Here is a 16,025-nt window from a genome sequence, read left to right on the forward strand (position 1 = left end):
GCGCCTGCGCTTCCCTGGTCTACCCGTTCCCCTTTCGGTGCCGCTTCAACCCTGACCCTCTGATCGCAGTCACGTGCCACATAATGACATTTTAGTCAATGATGGACTGCCTATAGGACAGTGGTCCCATAAGACTATAATGGAGGCCGGCCGGTGTGCTCAGTGGATTGAGTGTCATCCCATGCACCAAGAGGTTGCTGGTTTGATTCCTGGTCAGGGCACATGCCTGGTTGTGGGTTCGATTCCCAGCAGAGGCGTGCAGGAGGCAGCAGATCAATGTTTCTATCTTCCTCTCTCTCTCAAATCAGTAAAAACATATTAAATTAAAAAAAAAATCATAATGGAGCTGAAACATTCCTATTGCTTTGTGATTCTGTGGCCGCCCTAACATCACAGCGCCATGCATCACTCACGTGTTGGCGGTGAGGCGGTGCAAACCAAGCAGCTGCACTGCCCGTTGTATGACAGTACAGCACATACAACTATGCACAGTCCGTAATACTTGATAATGATAACACACAACTATGTTACTGATCTATGTATTTGCTATACTTTTTACCATTATTTGTGTATTCTTGATACTTATTAAAATTTTTTTCTGTACAATAGTATGTCGTCTTATGTTAGCAACAGCCTCATACGTCTCCTGTTTACCTGCCTCTTTTCTCTTGTGCTTGATTTAATGTCATGTTGTTTTCTACAGTAACATGCTCTGCAGGCTGGTAGCCCAAGAGCAATAGGCTATCCCATACAGCTTATCCCAAACAGCCTATCCCATACAGCCTGTCCCATACAGCCTGTCCCACACAGCCTGTCCCACACAGCCTAGGTGAGTAAGAGGTTAGACCATCTAGGTTCGTGTAATTGCACTCGGTGAGGTTTGCTCAAACACAAAATCACCAACCATGTACTTCTCAGAGCAAATCCCAGTCATTAAAGGGCACATGACTGTACTCAAATCCCTCCTCCTCAGGGCCCTGTCCCAGCCCCTCTCCACCACCAAGCTCCTGATCAACACGATGAGGCTGGTGCTCCTCCCACAGGGCCGTCCTCCCACCGCCTGGCTTCGTGCACTTGTCTTCAGGCTTCACCCAGTCACAGCCTTACATTTTGCTGGCTCCTCAGTCAGCGAGTGACCCCACGGTTGATGTCACTGCACCCCTCCCAGCAAAGAATGGGGTTCACCAACCAGTGGTTACCTTTCTACAGGCCCAGCTGGCCTCGCACACACTTGATCAAGACTTCCTGTATGCCTACTTCAACAGGCAGCGGACAGGGCTGTTACCAGACCTGTAAAATGGGAATTATAATGGTACCCCTGCATTGGGTGGCTGTAAGGGTTTAACTGAGTGACTATGTCAACCATGTACGACAGCATCGGGCATGTGTCAAGTGCCATGTGAATGTCTGCTGAGTGAAGACACACAGAACTGCTGCTGCCTCCCAATCCAGACCAGCAGCTGCTTGTGCTGTCACCTCACCCACAAGTTAAGGGGCAGCCCTCCTTCCCAAGTCCCGCAGCCCCATGCCTACCTTGCGTTTCCTCTTGGATTTGGGCAAAGCCTTTTCTACGGGTGTGTCGGATGGGTGGCTTGGAGGTGCGCTCTCAGCGTCCTTGGCTGCGGGCGTGCTGAGGGCCGCGGCCTCCTGGGGCAAGTGTTCTGGGATCCGGGACAGGAGGGTCAGGTCAATTTTGACCCAGAGAGACCTGACCTCGTCACTGTCCTTCAGGGGGGAGAGGAGTTCGTTGCGGCCGAAGGGGACCAGCGTGTAGAACTGCTCCTCCAGCTCCTTGGCGATGTCGCTGGTGGTCCTGGCGTTGATGGAGCCCACGGGTGCGCGGGGCCCGCCGCCGCCGCTGCTGCCGCCGGTGGCCTCCTTGAGCCTCTGGTCACTTGCAGAGGCGGCGGCCACGGCCGGCGCTTTGGCCAGAGGGTACTCCTCCTGCTCCGACTCCAGGTCGGAGTCCGAGGAGGAGGACGAAGATGAGGACTCTGTCTCGATGAACTCCTTGGACTTGGGGACGATCCTGCTCAGGCCCCGCGTGCGGCGCTTCTCGCAGGTGACCGAGGCGCGCAGCTCCTTGCGGTGGCTCGTCCTGCTGTTGGCACAGGGCCTGGCTTTGGTGGGCTCTGGAGGGATGGGAGGGATCGCGGCGCTCGCCCCCAGCGCGTCTGCGGGCTCCTCCGGCCGCTGGCAGTTAGCGCTCTCGCCGGCAGAGGTCCTCTCGGTGCGCCTGGGGGGCTTCTTGCCCGCAGACCTCCGCGTGGGAGCGGGCGCGCTCTCCAGGGGCGCACCGGGGAGCGGCGGCGGCGGGGCGGCTGCGGTCACGGCCACGGCCACAGCCGCAGGCGGGGACTTCTGCTTCACCCCCTTCGTCCCCGGGGCCTTGTTGGCTGTCCTTGGCCTCTGCTCTTCCTTGCAGGCGCTCTTGACGTCCTTCTCCCTCAGGCCGGCCTGGCACCCGTCGGCGAGTTTCCCGCAGTCCTGCGCGGGGTCCTTCCCGGGGGCATAGTACTGACTGCTCTCCAGGCCGTGGCTTTCATTCTGGATCAGAATAGGCGGCTTGTGGGGATTAACTTTGTTTAGCCATTTATCCAGCTGCCACTTGTTAGAGGACGCAGGCTCAGCCTAAAAGCAACAAACAAAACATCCTTTATTACAGACCTACTCAAAGGCGCCCGGCTGTTTCATCTTCACTTACTCCTCTAGGTGTATGAGCAGAAAGCAGTAGGGGGCTGGGGGGGGTGGGGAGGAGCAGGGGCACAGCCGCGGGGGCAGCTCTCAGTCGGCACCTGGATGCAGGGTGGCGTCCCTTTCCTGTCCCAGGTTGCTGAAATGTCAGGGCAGTACTTTGAAGCCAATTAGAAAAAATTTAGGGATAGCACGGTGCTTCATTAGAAGCCATTTCCAACACCTCTGCCTGTTACACAATGTGTATCTTTTATAATTACACACACACACACACATGAGATTCTGTGAAAGTTAACTGGGGAGCGGTCTGGAGGCCAAGTGTTAAAGCGCTCCGTTTCTGTAAGACTTACAATTTTGGGGGACATTAGTATGAGGGGGCTACGTGGAGCCTATAGTCCCAAAGAAGGGACATAGCGTTCATGCGGTGAAGGCAAGCAGGGCAGTTACCAGCAGAGGCAGCAGCTTGGGGCAGACGGCCTGGCTAGGGGTGCAGAACTCCCATTGAGCGGCCGCCGGTGTCCCGTGAGCTCTGGCGGCGGGACTTGGTTAATCCATCCCTAACCTGCTCCCACCCACTTTGCCAGAAATGTTTCAGACATGAAAGTGACCATGGGAAGTCTTTCCTGCAAGCGATTAGTTTAGAGCAGGGGTCCTCAAACTTTTTAAACAGGGGGCCAGTTCACTGTCCCTCAGACCGCTGGAGGGCCGGACTATAGTTTAAAAAAAACCTATGAACAAATTCCTATGCACACTGCACATATCTTATTTTGAAGTAAAAAAACAAAACGGGAACAAATACAATATTTGTATTTGCATGTGGCCCGCGGGCCATAGTTTGAGGACCCCTGGTTTAGAGCAAATCATGGGTATTCCAGGTTTTAAACTCTGCTCCGTAGACCGGTTCCGGAGTCAGTGAAAGCCTGGCACAGAATGTGAAATGCTTCAGAGACGCCTTTGCCTAGAGGGCAGTGGTTCTCAACCTTGGCTGCACATTAGAATCACCTAGAGGAATCTTTTTAAAATCCTGATTTCTGGGCCTCATCCTCCGGAAATTCTGTTTCTTTGTTACTAATGTTGCCTGCTATAACATAACAAAGAGACAGAATTTCCAGAGGGTGAGGCCCAGAAATCAGGATTTTAAAAAGATTCCTCTAGGTGATTCTAATGTGCAGCCAAGGTTGAGAACCACTGGCCTAGGGGAAGGCCTTAGTTCTCTTTCCCACAAAAAGGTGAAGAACCGAGGACCTGCTTAATCGGTTGATTTCTAATGAAGTCCATTGATCCATCATCTATGATTACTAGAAAGGAGGTATATTGGTAAGTGTAGAACTCCAACCAAGTGTTTGCAGTTTGTGACCATACGTGAGAAGGAGAAAATATCTGAGTTAGGTGACGTCTTTTTCCTTCCCTACAGCCTCCCAGCCTCTGATCGTGGCATCTGCTGTTTCAGGGGAGACCAGAGACCAGCCTAGAAGAAAGAAGACATTGCTTGGCGTTGCCTTTCGAACACGACTGGTTAAAGTCCAGAGCAAGTCAGCCTCTCTCGTGGGAGAACACATTTTCTTTAACACAATAACTTCATGTATCAAGATTTGTTTTTCAATAGTGGGCTCCACATGAGGAAGAACTCGGGGCACAAACCCTTGAGGAGAGTGAAGGGAAGGAGGGGCCTGGCTGCGTCTGGGGGAGTCTGGGGCCGTAACTCGGGAAGCTGGGAGCTTCTGAGGGGCCAGGGGGCCTGGGGCCAAGGTGAGGGACACAGAGCATGGGCATCAGGCACCGAGGACATCCTGCCGCCGGTCCCTGTGTCCAGGGGGCCCAGCGTGAGCGTCCGAGGCCTTTGCCCTGGGCTGTTGGGTGGCGAGGCTTCCCCCTGGGACACAGGTGTGGGAGGAGGAACCCTCGTGGCCCTGATTGGGGGCGGGGGTGGTGTGTCAGGTCTTTGCTTTGTTTGTTTTCATGCACCAAAAGCAAGACACAAAAGAACACAAATATCTTTTTGGCGGCCTCGTGTGGTAACACGGCAATTCCGACCTCGCTTTACTCGGCTTCTCGGAGAGGAGCCCACAGAACGCAGGAGCACACCCCGTGCACACTCACTGCCATGCAGAGCGCCCCTCGGGGAGCGGGCAGCACAGGCAGCTGCTCCACAGGGGAAGCTGTCACCTTCCCTGAGACCAGCTGAGTGTGGCTGAGAGCTAATTTGGTGGCAAACAATTTACGGCTCCTGTTACTGTCTCTTCCCACCCCCATTGCTCTCACTGTTTCAGTGACTTGTGTGCCTCAGCTTCCCTAGACCAGTGGTTGGCAAACTCATTAGTCAATAGAGCCAAATACAGTGGAGACGGAGCTCGTTAACTCAAATTACTCTGTCAACTCAATGCAAAAAATTGGCAGAGAGACAGCTGGTATCTCAAAAACCTCGTTAGTCAGGACACTCGTAAGTCAAGGCCCCACTGTATCAACAGTACGATTGAAATTTCTTTTGAGAGCCAAATTTTTTAAATTTAAACTATATAGGTAGGTACATTGTTATTAACTTAATAAGGGTACTCCTAAGGCTTAGGAAGAGCCACACTCAAGGGGTTAAAGAGCCGCATGTGGCTCGTGAGCCGCAGGTTGCCGGCCACGGCCTTAGACAAATGGGGCGCAGGAAATAGGGATGCGGGCAGAGGGGCCTCTTGAAGAAAAGGGACACATATGGGGAGGGGGGGCCAACACTGTGGCAGAGCATGCCCCTCACGCTGGCCCCACCCCATGTTAACACTCCTTCCCCGCCCCCACCATCCTGAGCCTCCCACAGCTCACACCTCCCAGCACTTCCTGCTGGGCACTCACAGTGAAGGGGGAGTTAGTACATTTAATATGTGCCTGCTGCCTCATGTGCTTTGGGGTCATTTTTTCCCCCACGTCACAGCTGAAGAAATTGGTCTGAAGTACCATCTACACCACTAAATCACGCTTCCTCCTGCCTCTCAAAGGGAATCCAAATTTCTGGGGCTGGTGTTCAGGACATCCATCACTTTCCAGTCATCCTTCATTGCTGGAACATCTACAGTGTGCCTCCCGCTTCACACGATAAGAAATATCGCCGCTAATTTATGGATGCGAATCAGAGAGGTTAAGTGACATGTCAAAGCTGCACAGCTACCAGGCACCCTGAGACTAAACACATATCGGTTTAGGTTTAAAGACCAGGGTCTCTCCCCGGCTGCCTCGCCTAATCTCCCATTCCCCCGCATAGCTTCAAGAAAGAGGGACCTCATTCCCTGGAGAAATGTGGGTCTTCAACCTAAAATGAGAGAGTCAGGTCTGATTTTGGAGAACACCACTCACTCTCCAAACCAGGGGTCCTCAAACTTTTTAAACAGGGGGCCAGTTCACTGTCCCTCAGACCGTTGGAGGGCCGGACTATAGTTTAAAAAAAAAACTATGAACAGATTCCTATGCACACTGCACATATCTTATTTTGAAGTAAAAAACCAAAACGGGAACAAATACAATATTTGTATTTGCATGTGGCCCGCGGGCCGTAGTTTGAGGACCCCTGAATGCTAGTGCCTCCTGCTAACCTCCACTGCACGGCCTTTTGATGCTCATGTTCGTTTCATGTGTACCTGTGCCTTCAACAAAGCCCAGCCCTCCCGTTAGGCAGGAGCCAGGTCTCGGTTTCGGCGTGTCCCTTGCAGCGTCTGCACCAGTTAGGGAGGCAGGCTGCTGTGGCTGCTCCTGAGAACAACGCTCCCTGGCTGCCCCTCAACACCTACTCTCAGTCCTCGGAGCGGCCATTCCGGGGGCCGGGCAGTTGTGGCCCCGGAAGCTTAGCCGTGAAGACTTCGTGGCGGTGAAGTGGGACTCGTGCACTGGCATGCAGCCGGGATGGCCGCCTTCCTGAGCCGCCCCAGGGCTTCTGCCCATGTTTTCTTTGCTTGCTCACTGCTTTCTATTTTCAGCCACGATTCTCCTCCCTGGTTGATTCTCCTCCCTGGTGAACCTTCTCTCCCACTCATACCTAAGCCTCCACCGAGCACTGCAGTCCCTGCTCCATCGGACTCCTTCCTAGCACCCCCTGCTGTGCATCCCACAGACACCTCACTAAGGGGAAGCTAGTTGAATCAACGAATACCTTGCATCACATTTCTGTTGATTTTCAAGAACAACCCCGGGCAGCATTTCCCACAGGTGCTTTTAGTTCATGGAGTCCACGGAAAGGTTTCCATGTCAGATAAGTCTGGGGAATGTGCAATGGAAAACAGTTTCCATGAGCAATACCATGGGCTGGGTGGAGCCCTGGGGTAAGTGATGGTTACACCGACAATCCTGGCCTTCCACGTACCCATGTGGCAGGGTCTGGGAGCTCTCTGTCGGGGTACACTCTGCTCACTGAGGGGGAGTCACTGTCCCGTGGAAAGCTCTGACATGAAAGGGTGCATCATGCCAGAAACCCAAGTGACACAAATTAGACTGAGAACACTCAGCGAACATCAGGCCACAGGGAGGTCACTGAAGGGTGGGCTAGTGTTTGCAGTGGCCGCTCTGTGCCAGCGTGCGGACAAGGCGTATATGATGGTGAGTCTGTTCAATGCAATGTCTCTACAAGCCCGGTCGTGGAGGGCAGTGCAGAGGGAAATCAGCTGAGCCCCCTGGGTTCCGGTGCTGGCCACTGAGGGGAGAATGCGGGTCCTTGGATCGTCATGAGGGCCTCCTCTCCTCCCCACATGCCAAGCTGTTACGGTGACTAACCCGCTCTTGCCACTTCCACGGCCTCTCTGCACCCAGAAGCAAGGTGCTGAAAGCTGTGTATGGCCCCAGGCAGCTTGGCTCCAGGCCTGCTCTCCAGAGCCAGGGCCTCTGAGAGCTGCTGGGAGAAACGACAAGAGCTTCCTTTCCTCACCAAGGAGTTTAAGCCTGTGATCATCTCAGGGACATTCAGAAAGAACTTGCTTAGAGTGCCTAAGAACTTACTTGGAAAACTACAGGACATTGAAAAAAGAGATAGAGGAAGACATAAACAAATGGAAGAACATACCGTGCTCATGGACTGGTAGAATCAACATCATTAAAATGTCCATACTACTCAAAGCAATCTACAGATTCAATGCAATCCCCATTTAAATACCAACGGCATACTTCAAAGATCTAGAACAAACTCTCCAAAAATTTATCGGGAATACAAAAGACCCCAAATAGCCACAGCAATCCTGAGAAAGAACGAAGTTGGAGGGATCACAATACCAGATATCAAGCTATATTATCAAGCCACGGTTCTCAAAGCTACATGGTACTGGCACAAGAACAGACATATAGACCAACGGAACAGAACAGAGAAACCAGAAATCGACCCAGGTCACTATGCTCAATTAATATGTGACAAAGGAGGCAAGAGCATACAATGGAGTCAAGACAGTCTCTTCAATAAGTGGTGCTGGGAAATTTGGTCAGATACATGCAAAAAAAATGAAACTAGATCACCAACTTATACCATACACAAAAACAAACTCAAAATGGCTAAAGGACTTAAATGTAAGACGGGAAACCATAAAAACCTTAGACGATTCCATAGGTAGCAAAATAGCAGACATATGTCATAGCAATATCTTCAGTGATACAGCTCCAAGGGCAATGGAGACTAAGGAGAAAATAAACAAACTGGACTACATCAAAATAAAAAGCTTCTGCACAGCAGAAGAAATCATCAACAAAACAACAAGAAAACCCACTGCATGGGAGAACATGTTTGCTAATGCTATTTCAGATAAGGGTTTAATCTCCAAAATGTACAAAGAACTCACAACTTAAAAGGAAGATAATCCGATCAAAAAATGGGAAAAGGACCTAAATAGACACTTTTTGAAAGAGGACATACATAAGGCTGAGAGACATATGAAAACATGCTCAAAGTCACTAATCATCCAAGAGATGCAAATCAAAACAACGATGAGATACCACCTCCTACCTGTCAGAATGGCTATCATCAACAAATCAACTAATGACAAATGCTGGTGAGGATGTGGATAAAAAGGAACCCTCTTACACTGCTGGTGGCAATGCAGATGGGTGCAGCCACTGTGGAGAACAGTATGAAGTTTCCTCAAAAAATTAAAAACGGAACTCCCATTTGACTCAGTAATCCCACTACTAGGACTAGAAACACCAATCAGAAAGGATATATGCACCTCTATGCACCTCTATGTTCATAGAAGCACAATTTGCCATAGCTAAGATTTTGAAACAGTCTAAGTGCCCACCAGCAGGTGAATGGATTAAAAAACTGTGGCACATCTACACGATGGAATACAATGCTGCTGTAAAAAAGAAGGAACTTTTACCATTTGCAACAACATGGATGGAACTGGAGAGCATTATGCTAAGCGAAATAAGTCAGTCAGAGAAAGATAAATATCACATGATCTCACTCATATGTGGGATATAATGAACAACAAAAACTGATGAACAAAAATAGATCCAGAGACAAATGGCAGGGGAGGGGGTTAGAGAGCAACCAGAGGACTTGTATGCATGCATATTAGCATAACCAATGGACACAGACACTGGAGCGGTGGGGACTTGCCCTCAGGGGTGCGAGTGGCGGCGAGGGGGGGTCAATTGGGGAAAAAGGAGAAAGAGGTAAAACTTTAAACAGCAAAATTTTTTTTTTAAAAGTGCCTGAGAACTGCACTTCTCCTAGGCTGGGCTTTGGCCTCACTCATGAGAATGAGACTCAACTGCTCATGGGCTTAAGCTACAAAGTCACAGAGAAGAGCCTGGACAGGGGTCATCACAGACACTAATGCTTTTTACCCACTCCACTGCCCCCTTGGCTCCTGTACTGTCCTGGAACCCAGTTATTTCTTATAGCTAATACTCTTCTGGAGTTTCTCAACAAATTATAGCATAACTTTGGCTTTGAAGAAGCCTGTCTAAACTCCTTTACTTTATTGAACTCCTGTATTTTTTTTGTTTCATATTATTGCCATTATCAGCCTAGCTCTGATAAGGCAGGGACATGCCAGATAATTGCTGTATCCCAGAGCCAAGCACCAGGCCTGGGGCACATGCTTGATAAGTATTAGTTGAATAAATACGGAATGAGTGAATGAATAAAATTATAAAGAAGGAATAATAATTTAGTTTTGGGGAAAAGTCAGCATTATATCAACCTGTGGCTTTTATAGATTAACTAGAAGCCCGGTGCACAAAATTCGTGCACTGGAGGGGGTGGGCATGTCCCTCAGCCCAGCTTGCACCCTCTCCAATCTGGGACCCATCAGGTGATGTCCAACTGCTGGTTTAAACCAGCAGTCAGACATCCCTCTCACAATCCGGGACTGCTAACTCCCAACCACTCGCCTGCCTGATTGCCCCTAATTGCTTCTGCCTGCCAGTCTGATCGCCCCCTAACCACGCCCCTGCCAGCCTGATCAATGCCTAACTGCTCCCCTGCTGGCCCGATTTCCCCCAACTACCCTCCACTGCCGGCCCGATTGCCCCCAACTGCCCTCCCCTGCCAGCCATCTTGTGGTGGCCATCTTGTGACCATGTGGGGGTGGCCATTTTGGGCGAGGGTGTGATGGTCAATTTGCATATTACCTCTTTATTATATAGGATGTTGCTAAGAGCCTTCCTTTATATGGAGGCTGAGCAGGGGGGAGGAGGTAAGCCTCATAGAGAGGGGAGGGAAGTGCAGGAGAGAGGGTTTATTTCAGGGTGCATGACAAGTGCTTGGAGCAGAGCAGGAAGTTACTGGAAGAAATGAGGAGTGTGGGGAGTGTATTCCCCGGGTTTCTCAGTGCTGCTGGAGGGGGAGACCCTGAGGGAATTGAAGAGCCAGTCTCGGACTGCAGGTAAGGCCACAGCTGCTCTCCAGTGTCCTCAGGCACAGGGCTGGGCACAGAGTGCCCGAGGGCTCCCTCTCACCGCCCCGGTTTACATAAGTGGCGTTGGTTGCATCCCAGAGCCCATTTAGAAATGTGGGCCCCGAAGTGGTACAGTGGGTTGTTAGGTGAAAAATGAAATCCTACCATCCCAGGTGACATCAAACGTTTATACACGCAAGAGGAAACTATTTCACTCCTTCTTTAGAAATGAAAGTCTTCCGTACAGAGCCATGGACTTGAGAAATTTGCCCTCAACCCTTCCCAAGAACCTCCATGCCCTGAAAGACTGTTTAATATCTCCCTTTCCCCTTTAAAGTCGAAATAGCAATGTTTTTATTGGCACCTTATAATGTTTTTATATGAGGCATCTAAATCTCCCACATAGATAGTCAGTATAGCTAGAAAAGGTTTCATTATTATTTGTAGGTTGATGCTAATTTTTAAAAATATTTTCACAAAGAAAGTCTTATTAATACTTACAGCTCGTGTTCTTCTAATCTGTGACAAACTGCAAAAAGGTAAGGTCTTACCATGTCTAATCCATAAAAACTCCTTTCCCTGAGTCACAGGTGGCCTCGCTTCCCATTCAGTAACCGGCCCTGGCTGCTTACTGCCCTGCTGACCCTTAGGGAGACCTGATCCACTCCAGCCAGCGATATTTCCAGCATATTTGGGAATTTCTGGCCATCAAGATAGAGATTTTTGGAGATGAAAGATGCAACTTCTGTGCTTCCAAGGAAGCTCTGTACTTACGAGAACTGCGAGGAGGGGGCAGAGCAGGGAAAATGATGAGCCCAAACCAACCTGACAGGCTGCCAAGGGGCGGTGGCCTTAGGGGTTGTGGCTGTCGCAGCACGAAGGTGGGGGGCTGTGAGGACCCGGGTCCAGGACTGACTGAGGCCCAGGGCTTGGGCCGTGCAGGTCTTACCTCGGGGCTGGAGTAGTGGGCGGGCTTGCTGCCCTCGCTCTCGCTGGAGCTGCTCTCGCTCTCGGAGTCGGATCCCGAGCTGCTCTCCGAGTCGCTGGACGAACTGCTGCCGCTGCTGCTGCTGCCGCTGCTGCTGCCCTTGCTGGAGGGCACCGAGGCTCTGCAGCTGGCCTGCTGGACCCCGGCGCTGCCAGCCCACGGCCGGGGGGAAAGGGAAGGAAAGTCAAGTGAGCCAACACGCAGCACCACCGCGCAGCTGTCACTCCACCAAAGGAGCGAGAAGGCACAGGCGGCACATTTGTCCACCATCACTTGGCGCTCGAAGAGCAATCGCCAAGGTCACACATCCTGCCCGTTAAGCGGTTACATACATGTCGATAAAATTGGGAGTGAGGGCTGGTGCCCTGGGGTCGTCGGGCATGTTATTTGTATGGCCACTCGGAGGGGAAGCCGGTGTGGCTCTGCACGGCTTTCTGTCCTGCTGCTGTTCCTGAGAACGCCTTTTCCAGGGCACCCCCAAACACAACCATCTACAAAGAGGCAAGGAAATCCAAAATGCTTGGAATATTTTGTGAAATTGAAAATGTCTGTTTGCTTTATTTTAGGACGTGGGCTGTGAGGAAGGGAAGTATTCTGCTCTGTCCTTCCCTGGCCTTCTGGAAGGTTCCGTAGACCGCGGCCCGGCGGTTACATAACCCTGCGCCCCACCTCTTCCCGCCCTCAGACTCGAGCGCTGTCGTGTTCCCAGGACCTGGCTTGCTGAGTAAACAGTCATTTTCCTCTGAGCCCTTCACTGAAGGACTGGAGATCCATCACTTACATGGTTTTATATATTCCAGACCCCAGGAGAGCGGCTGCCTTAGAGCAATAACATTTCAAAGCATACTTCATGTTCACATTTCATGCTGAAATTCCCCAGCAAGTTATGTATGCAAATTATATATTCAGACAGAATAGGAAAAATGGACATTTTCTAATGGTAATGAATTCACCACAAAAATTCAAGTAACACACAGCCACCCAAAAAGTGTTTGAGGCAAGAATAAAGTTTTTGGTACTCCCATAATATTCAACATTTTCAAAGTCTGTATTAATTAAAACACATCTAAATCTGTTCTTTTGAGGTTGAAAGCTAAACCCAGAAAGGCAGTGACCACGTTCTCATGTGACGGCAACCAATACTTGCTTGCCCCTTCCCACTGTGACCACGGACGGTGAGCGCAGGCTGGGTGCCAGGGCTTGGCAAGGGCTGCTAGGGTCTCAGTGCAGTTCAGCCTGGACAAGGTGAGGGACCATTTTCACCGGCCCCTGCACCTCTGACAAATGCTCTGCCAGGGACGGAATCGCATAAATCCTTAGTGTGGGGCGTGGGGGGGCGGGGTGAAGGGGTTATTACTCATTGGAACCCGCTTCCAGAAGCATGACAAGACAAACACCGTCTTGCAGGATAGACCTGAAAATAAAAGCAATTTGTGAGCTGCAGGCCAGGGAACGAGCGTGCCGGAACATAACCTTGCCTAGAGGTTTTTCTTTCTCCCACAGTGTCACGGCCCACACCCACGGCTGACAAATCCTTCAACACCAGGCGGCAGGGATTTCTTGTGCAGCCTCTCGCTTGCGTCTGGTGCTGAGCGAGAAGCCCTGGCTCTTTAGAAGGGAGGTGAGTGATCAAAGGCTGTAAAATGGCTTTCTTCCCTATGAACGAAAACCCATCTTTCCTGCTGGCGGAGCTGAGATGGCTCCTATCAATAAAGTCATTACAAAGGAGATTATCAGTCTCTGACCCAACACGAACACCTGAGATCCACGTTCATAATCGTTAGTCAGGGGGCCCCCAAAACACCGGGGTGGGGAAACTCCAAAGCACACACCGACACCCCCCACTAATAAAGCCAAACCAAATCCAAAAAGCCCCAAAGCGAAGCCACACATGGCAGAGAAAGAGATAGTCAGTCCCCCGCCCCACTCTGGATGGATGCCCTTTTCTGCAGACTGGGAAACCGAGATGAATGAGGAGCACGTTGGGTGGTTTTATGTGACGGCCAAAGGCTTGGATCCCGGATGAGTACGTCCTACCTGCTCCAGTTCCAACAACAAAGAGCATGTGATGCAGGCTGGTGTGTGGAGTCCCGGGGGCTTGCACCACAACGCGACTCCTTAATTTCTGGGAACTGTCCACGGAGCGTGCCCATGCCGCCCCCTCTGCGAGGCTGCCCTGCAGGATGAGACCGCAGCCCAAGGAGACAGAGCCTCTGGTCCCTCAGGAAGGCAGTCAGCCTCACGCGTTCACGTTTTCCTTCCTCAGACTGGGAATTCCCTGACAAGGACAGTCTTACTGGCATAACGATTGTTTGTTTTTAAAACAGTGGGGAGAGCCAAGAATTTTAGGTTTCTCTTCATGCTTTGCTCCATGGGCTGAGGCTCACGCGGCCGCGGGTCAGGATAGGATATATTTGTGGTTCAGGGTCCGAGCAGAGAGTGTGTCGCCAGGAGGAAAGGTTAAGGGTGGGAGCCTGGAGAGCTCTGTGCCCTGATCTGGGACCAAGGAACTGCCCACATCCACCTGGGGACAGCTGGCCGGGCTGACCGCAGCGGCCCCACTCCCGCCTCAGCACACGGCGCCGCTGCAGAGGGAGTAAAGACCAGAAGCAGGGATGCGGTCCCCACTGCAGACGAGGGCTGATAAAAGGGCTCTTTGGAGACACGGAACGAAGAAGATGGGAGAAGACGTATTGGAAAGACTTCCCGAAGGAAGACGGGGCTGCATATAGTTAATGTTTTAGTGTGACAATAGGTCTCATGCTTTTGTACCTAAAAAATTAATTTAAAAATTTAACTTTTTCCTGAAACAATAGCGTAGAATAGTTGACATGATGACACGGTCTTGGGCCCTCTGCCATACCAGGAACATGGTGCGGCTGAGTCTGCAGACATGAAAACATTGATGAGGTCATGGAATAAATCTCTGTTGCCCAGCTTGGCACCGTACCTGGGACACAGTAGGCGTTCACATGTGATCACTGAGTCAAAAATTCAATAGAAAAAAAATCCATCATTGGTTTAATGAGTTTTTTTAAAAAGCATTTAACCTTTCAAAAAGGTTACAATCTCTCTTTTCCAATAAAAGAATATTTAAGGGGATGTCAGCACCTCTGTGCTCTCCTAATTTTAACACTTTTTCCTTTCAGTGACTATTTCTTTAAATGTACTCCAAATTTCATATGCTATGATTTAGCGCAGGTCTCTCTCGGGTGGTTATTTAATTTTTGTATTTAATTTCGTGGAACGTCTTGCTGGTTTTGTTCGTGGTCAGGACCCAATGCCCCCTGGAGAGTCCTGGCTTTATTATAATGACCGGCTTTCTGTGCCCCTTCCTTTGGCTGCAGTGACACATCCCTGCAGAAGTCGGCTTGGGCCAAGTCTGAACACAGACAGTAACAGAAAAGATCCGGAACCCAAGCGACAAATCCCGTTCTCGCAGTCCAGGGTGTCCTGCCTGCCAAGGGTAGTGTGGGGCCTGGATAAGTACCCACAGGGGTCCACACGCTTTCAACCAACAAGCGCCGGGGGCAGGCTCCCTGCCGGCCGGCCGGCACTGTGGGCACCCAGGGCCCTGGCCGAATGATACGACACAGAAGGGCGGTGCCCCTTTTCACTCAGCACTCAGTGTGAACTCAACAAATGCATGATTTCCAAACTGGCAACAGGATCCTTATAGAAAGCACCTTTACTAGTACTGCTATTACTTGATCTAAAACTATAACCAATGATGAGACGTGAAAATGGTAAAAGCTGGCGCAAGGGGGTTCGGACTGCTGGAGTTATCTTCCCAAAGACAACACTGACAGGACCGTGGACTAATGTATTTTTGTTTGTTCTGCATTATCGCCAGGAACAGCTCTGCTAACACATGGCTTTTGAAGCTCTTCGTGGTCTGGCCTCAACCACGGGTCCATCCGAAACCCCAGCTGCGATCACTTCTATCACTTTGACAGTGTGTGTCGGTTTCTGGCTGCGCTTTGCCGCGCCGTCTCGCAGGAAGCCCTTTCTCCCCTCCGCTTGCCCTGCAGGCCCTCTCAGGGCCGAGCTGCAAGGCCCCCTGTTCTGCACAGGTTTCCCAATCCCCAGGCATGGCGGCTGTTCCTCGCCCGAGCCCCCCAGCACACCGCGCATTTCTCTGCTATTATCCTTGTATCCCAAACGCTGGCAGAGGGTCTGACACAAATAGATTCTCAACTAATGTTGATTGACTTAAAAAAATAACGACTCCTGACACAGTGTGTAAAACTGATTCCCGATACAATGTATTTTGTTATACTACGAAGTAGCCCAGGAGATGTTGGCATATATGTATTTTCTCTGTTGCTCTGGGGCTGCATAGGATTTCATAAAACTGGAATCTTTAGAAAGCTACCATCTATATTATTGGTTACAAATAGAAAACCTACAGAGGCGAGGCGAGTAGCATAAGTGACTAAGTGTACAAATGTAAGGAAAACAAATGTGTAACCTGTGATGCTAAATGA

The 16,025-nt window shown here is 50.7% G+C and overlaps 1 protein-coding gene across 4 annotated transcripts in view; it reads right to left on the reverse strand.

The window, feature by feature from the left end:
- The window catches only part of AFF3 (ALF transcription elongation factor 3), a 554,454-nt gene that overhangs the window by 49,248 nt on the left and 489,181 nt on the right, over nucleotides 1–16,025 (reverse strand). For all 4 annotated transcript variants that reach the window (XM_059658990.1, XM_059658986.1, XM_059658987.1 and 1 more), the window contains 2 exons: nucleotides 11,500–11,686; nucleotides 1,534–2,631 (listed from right to left, as the gene is read on the reverse strand). In XM_059658990.1, the coding sequence (XP_059514973.1) occupies nucleotides 1,534–2,631; nucleotides 11,500–11,686 (1,285 nt within the window). The remainder of the gene's footprint in view (nucleotides 1–1,533; nucleotides 2,632–11,499; nucleotides 11,687–16,025) is intronic.

The sequence above is a fragment of the Myotis daubentonii genome, chromosome 12 (genome assembly GCF_963259705.1).
Source record: "Myotis daubentonii chromosome 12, mMyoDau2.1, whole genome shotgun sequence".
Taxonomy (NCBI): Eukaryota; Metazoa; Chordata; class Mammalia; order Chiroptera; family Vespertilionidae; genus Myotis; species Myotis daubentonii.